The sequence below is a fragment of the Dipteris shenzhenensis genome, chromosome 31 (genome assembly GCF_047967505.1).
Source record: "Dipteris shenzhenensis isolate YYH24624 ecotype China chromosome 31, Dip_SZ_1.0, whole genome shotgun sequence".
Classification (NCBI taxonomy): domain Eukaryota; kingdom Viridiplantae; phylum Streptophyta; class Polypodiopsida; order Gleicheniales; family Dipteridaceae; genus Dipteris; species Dipteris shenzhenensis.
The window spans coordinates 20,395,343-20,401,705 of NC_141626.1; the positions used below are offsets into that span (position 1 = coordinate 20,395,343).

The window sequence follows — 6,363 nt, forward strand, 5'->3', positions numbered from 1 at the left end:
ATTCTCCAAAAGTGTGTCATTTGAAAATCATATTGTAGACATGGACAATCATTCTAGAAATAATGATTTTCACATAGACAAATTGAGAATTATCCACAAAATAAATCTATTTTTAAATGTCTCACTTGTATGCTTCAATGTCATATGACCCTAGAATCATTGAGAGAGATATTTTGTTCTTATCAGAGGAGATTTTTAGTTGCAGAAATTCCTTGAATATGAATTATTCTCAAAAAGTATTCGAACATTTAGAATAGAGAAGAATACTTGAAATTAATAACAACATATCATACTTGAAACATTTGCTTTTAAAATTGAATTCATGTTTTAAATAATGAAGTTCAAGAATTTAGAAAACCAACTCAGACAATGCAATTAGTTATAAAATATCTTGAAATGTATTAGTTACCCCTATTAAATTTAAAAAGTAATTTAAAAAAGAACCTATTGGACAAAAGAAATGAAGCCTGTAGGGCCTTGACATCATCTCCATCAAACATTTTTGCATGAGCCTCCTCTTACACCAACAAAGCCCAAGCTACCCAACATAGAACGTGCTAGCAAGCTTTGAAATCCATTTTCTTTTATATACGCTGGTGTCAATGTATTCTACTTTCCACTTTCTTGTGCCAACTCTCCATCAAGTCTTGGATCGTCCCTATCCATCGAAGATGAGGTATGGATGCATATATTTGAATTAGAAACTTCGACATGTAAAACATTGACCCTTCCTTCGCCCGTGCATCCCTGTTGGCATGCCTCGTTAGAGGAGATTTGGGGTCTCAAAGGGACCTCTTATAGGGATGAGAGTGATCCGTTCTATGAGGCGATGCCCTGAGATGGCACATGGGCATTCATGAAGAGAGTGCCCATTGATTGCTCCTCTTACATCTCCCCCTTCCCTTAATCCATGCATGCCCCCTCTCTTGCCTTGCTCTAGATCAGCCCCACCCTATCCCATGATGCATTGTGGGCCTATTGGCCGGGGTGCTCTCCAAGGGCTATGCTTGCTCTTGTCAACTTCTCCTCCACTCCTCTATGATCTAACAACTCACCCTACAACACCTCTTGCCCCCCCTCTCTCTCTCTCTCTCTTCCCCTAGAGTCCCATCCCCAAACATTCTTCCTATGCTATAGCTCCCTTCCTAATATTTTCTCCCCCCCCCCAGCACTGCTGCACCCTGTGTGCGTGCGCGTGTGTGTGGTCTCATCGTGGCCATCATTTCTACCACTCACTTCGAGGAGACCTGTTGGTTATGTGAGTGATTCTTCTCGTTGTGTATGTGAGTTTGATCCTTGATCAACATTGGATGAGCCACTTGTAGATCCCTGGGATTGTGCCTATGATGTAATTAGCTCCTCTGCGTGTGTCTCTCTCTCTCATCGATGTCTGATGAGTCGTTTCGGCTCTTAGCTTGTATCCTAATATAAGAACTCTCTCTCTCTCTGCTGGTCTGCTTGAGCCTGGGACTGCCGTTTAACTGCAGCTCCTCATTCATCCCTTATTTGCCTCTTCATTGCTTTGCAAGTATCGTGAGAAACATCTGTACGTGACCATGCAAAGTTGTGCTCAGATTTGGTCAATGCAGAAACAATTGGGTTGATGCACCGCTCGTCAGCCCCATATGAGGACAAAGGGGCTTGATACTTAGGAATCCTTATTAGAGTGAGTTTGAAGTCTGATGCATCAGCCATGGAGGCCTTGCATATGCAGCCCCAGTTAGAGTGACGTGTCCACAGAGGACTCTCACATCAAGGTATCATGGTTTGGCTGCCAATTGGGTAGCATTCATGGCAGCTCACTAGTCTGCAGCACATTAGGCTGCCAGTGTGCCACATGAGCAGTCTGGAGCCCAGTCGCGGTAAGGCAGGGTTAGCTTGCTAGATGACCCAACTAGTGGACCTGGAATGGCTGCCTAGGGGTCAGGTATGTGAAAGAGCAGGTCGGCAACATCCACGCTTTTATCCTTTGCTTTCCACTGCCCCAACCTTCTTTTGGCCCCTTTTTTTGGAAAATTGATTGGCACCTCCTCATAATTGAACTCCATTTCAAATTTGCAACAAGTTTAGCAAGCTGCGAGATTCCTCCTAAACCCTTGTCACCTCTTTCTTTGCCTCTCATATTATCAAGCATGCTCCTTTGATCCTGCCCCTTGCCAACCCTCCATGAGCCTCAATGGTCCTGACTCCCACCCTGCACAGTCTCCACTTTGCTATCTTAAGAATCGTTTACTGACTCGAGTTGACACTCAGCTGGAATGTGAATTTCTTTGGTTTTATACTTTTATTCGCTCCCATTAACAATAATATCTTATGCCAGGTGGAGGTCGTGCTTCCCTTATGTGCCTTCTAATAGCTACAACTCCTGTTTCTGAGGAGGTATTATGCCTTAGCCAGTCCGTCCTGCCTTGTCCTGTTTACCAATCTATGGCTTTCAACTTCCTTAATGTTCAATCCCTTAATTTCGAATGTCTTTGTTATCTTTGCTACATCATCCCATCTGCCAGCCACAGCATAAATATTACACATCATTATATATGGAGCAACACTGTTGGGGTCCAACTCAAAACAATGATCTGCAGCACGGACTCCTCGTTCTACATCACCATGAATCCTGCAGGCTCCAAGCACACTCAACCATGCTTCTGTGACTTTTTCAAATGGAATGTGCCCAATCAAGTCCTCTGCCTCCTCCAAATGTCCTGCCCGACCAAGAAGATCAGTCATACAAACATAGTGTTCCACTGTGTGCGCTATGCCATGGTCTCTATTGATAGAAAGGAATGTCTGCATGCCATCATCAATCCTCCCTTCCTGGCTGCATGCAGTGAGGACACATGTGAACGTGACATGATTTGGCTTGACACCTTGAAGCTGCATCTGGCAAAAGAGTGACAAAGCCTCATTCCCATGCCCGTTTTGGGCACATGCTGCAATCATGGCCGTCCAAGAAACCACATTCGGCTGAGGAATGTTTTCAAGTATACTCCTTGCATTGCATAAACTCCCACATTTACCGTACATAGTGATGAGGGCATTGCTCAGACCAACATCCAATTCCCATCCCATATTGACAATAGCAGTATAGATCTCTTGCCCCTCTTCAAGAGCTGGAACACTGGCACATGCGTTAAGAGCACAAAGGAAGGTGATCCTGTCAGGGTCCACACCTTCAAGAATCATCTGATGAAAGACTGACAGAGCTTCCCTGCCATGTGCATTCTGAGAACATGCTGTCAGCATAGCATTCCATGAGACTGTACTCCGAAGAGGCATCTTGCTAAACTCAATTCTTGCATTGTCTAAACTACCACATCTGCCATACATACTGACCAGGGCATTTGCCATCACAATATTTTGCTCGTATCCCCTATCAACAATTGCACCATGAATCCGCTTACCCTCATCCAAAAGTGCCAAGTTCACACATCCATCAAGAATGCAGATAAAGGTTACTGCGTCTTGTTTAATCCCTTCAAGCTCCATTTGATAAAAACGTTCCAGGGCCTCCTTGTTATGGCCATTCTGGGCACATGCTGCAATCATGGCATTCCAGGAGACGACATCCCGATGAGACATTTTTTCAAACACACTCCTAGAATTGTTTAGACTCCTGCATTTGCCATACATAGAAATGAGAGCATTCCCAACAGCAAGGTCTTGCTCAAAATTTCTCTTCTTAAGGGCAGCATGGTACATCTGACCCTTGTCTAGGTCTCCCAGTCTGGCACAAGTATCAAGGACATAAAGAAAGGTCATTTTATCTGGCTTGACCCCTTCTACCTGCATCTGATAAAAAAGTTTCAGAGCCTCCTTTGGATGCACATTCTGGGCGATTATTATATTCCAAGAAACCACATCCCGTTGAGACATTCTTTCAAACATCATCTTTCCATCATTTTGACTGTGACACTTACCGTACATGCTTGCAAGAGCATTACCCACAACTACATCTTGCTCATATCCATTTTCAATAATGGAAAGATGTATTTCACGTCCTTCTTCAAGGGCTGCCAAGGTGGCACATGCATCCAAGATGGAAATGAAGGTGATCTTACTTGGACTGAAGCCTTTGTAAGACATTTGCCAAAATAGTTCCAGAGACTCTTTGCCCTTTCCATTCTGAGCACATGCAGTGATCATCGCAGTCCATGAGACAACATCCCGCTGATCCATCTCAACAAACACTTTCCTTGCTTCATCCAGGCACCCACACTCTCCGTACATAGACAGAAGAGCATTTTTCAACACAGTATCACCTTGGTATTGAGTATTAAGTATGGCCGCGTGAATGTTCTTCCCCTCTTCTAAAGCTCTGTGGCTGCCACATGCATCAAGGATGCTTATAAAGGTGAGCTTGTCAGGCTTGATGCCCTCTTGCTGCATCTCGATGAAGATTTCTAAGGCTTCCTTGCCTCGATCATTTTGGGCACATGCTGCAATCATTGCATTCCATGCAATCACATCTCGATTACGTATCTTGCAGAACACACTCCTTGCAGTGTGAGGACTTCCACACTTGCCATACATAGTCACAAGGGCCGTTCTGACCAAAATATCTGGTTCATAACCGCTATCAACAATGTCAGCATGGATCTTCTTGCCAACTTCAAGGGCTTTCTGATTGCTGCACGCATTGAGAATGCAAATGAAAGTTACATCGTTTGGTTCAACACCTTCGAGCTTCATCTGACGAAAGAGTTGCAGGGCCTTTTGACCATGTCCATATCGAGTATACGACCGGATCATGATAGACCAAGAGACCACGTCTCTATGAGGCATTCTGGTAAATACACTGTTGGCATCATCCAAACTCCCATTCTGAGCATAAGCTTTCATCAAGACATTCCAGGAGACTAAATTGGGTTGAAGTATACTGTCAAATGCAGCTTGTGCCTCCTTTAAACCCCCACAATTTCCATAGAATTCTATAAGGCAGGTACCCAAATAAGCGCTGCGGTCGTATCCGTGTCCGCTAATGTGAGCATGCAAGCGCCTTCCATCACAAAGAGCCTTGGCTTTCCCGTAACTTTTCAAGATAGATGCAAGGATTGCAGGCCTCGCTGGCGTGTCTAATGGCAGATCCAGAAGAAGTCCCTCGTTCTCTTTGGCCTGAATATTTTCCTCCGATGATCGTTGTTCTCTACCTTCTTGCTGCAAAGTCTTAGCACAGTGGTTTGTTCCGCGCCCTCGCGTCTCTTCTGTTTGGTTTTTCCACAGAGGTTCGTCAACCGTCCTCCTGAAGTACTCATCAGGCAAGGATTCAAGCAAATTGTGCTTCTTACCAAATAAAATTCTGGCTTCCCGTACGGGAGAATTCACAAAAGAAACCTCTGATATTTGCATTCTTGCAGGTGTATGCCCGCGACGAATCCATGAGGGAGGCGTAGCAGCATACATTGACCAGAGTAAGGCGACGGTGTAGGAGACGTTTTCACGCTAGACAGCAGAGAGCCTGCCGCTTCAGAGGGGCTGTTTCCACGCATCCCAGCTGCCCGCATCTGCGAGCATCTGCATGCGGGAGCCTCGTTTCACACATAAATGCGCTGGCATGGGCGTTCAAACGTCGCCCAGGTGCCCTCACCGATGCGGTGCGTGGAAACAGCTCTCATCCTGTTTCCAGGTGAAATGGCATAAGGCAATGGGTGGCCCACTCGTCGGATTCAAGGCACGTAAAGGTCTGAGGTCGACGGAGATAGAATCTCCGCAGTCCGATCAAACCATCCTAGCTACACAAATGTAAGGGAAAAGAACTCATATTCACCACACTGAGCAAGAACACATACTATTAAGTGCACAATGCATAGCTACAAACATAAGCATTTTGACATCACAATACTACATACGTGGGAAGGCCACCCCAATTACAATTGTTTACTCTTTCATAGAGACTCAAGGGATGCACTATTGATAAACCCTTTGTATCACGTGTGTTCAAGGGGTATTAAAAACCCCCTCAACTAAAACTTTTCCCCCAATAAAACCACCCCTATCTACTTATGAACTAGAAGATTTTTTTCTAAATTTGAATTAAAAAACCCCTACTATTATTGTAATCTTGTTAACTTTTTTATAAAAGATGTAATTAAATTCCCCTCCTTTTGAATGAACGTGGTACACTAAATTTCTTTACAGAAACTTCCAAGGCATGGAAAAAAGCATAAGAAAACTATTCAAGATAGAATTGAAGCCCATACATTGCCACCACATGGGAAAAAAGCATCATACCCACCTCCAAAATGTTGCAAGAATGGAAACAAAATAAGCTAGTTGTTATATATAATTATCATACCCTTTGTTGAGAAAAGCACCAAGAAGATGCACACTAGTGTTGGAATCCTCACATATTTGCCGTTGTCGTAA

General features: G+C 44.1%; 1 protein-coding gene across 1 annotated transcript; it reads right to left on the reverse strand.

The window, feature by feature from the left end:
• Window positions 1–1,238: 1,238 nt before the first annotated feature.
• Window positions 1,239–5,432, reverse strand: LOC147881179 (pentatricopeptide repeat-containing protein At3g53360, mitochondrial-like). Its single transcript, XM_087402136.1, has one exon. It carries the CDS (start codon window positions 5,398–5,400, stop codon window positions 2,383–2,385), a length of 3,018 nt encoding a protein of 1,005 aa, XP_087258262.1. The 5' UTR covers window positions 5,401–5,432; the 3' UTR covers window positions 1,239–2,382.
• Window positions 5,433–6,363: the final 931 nt, after the last annotated feature.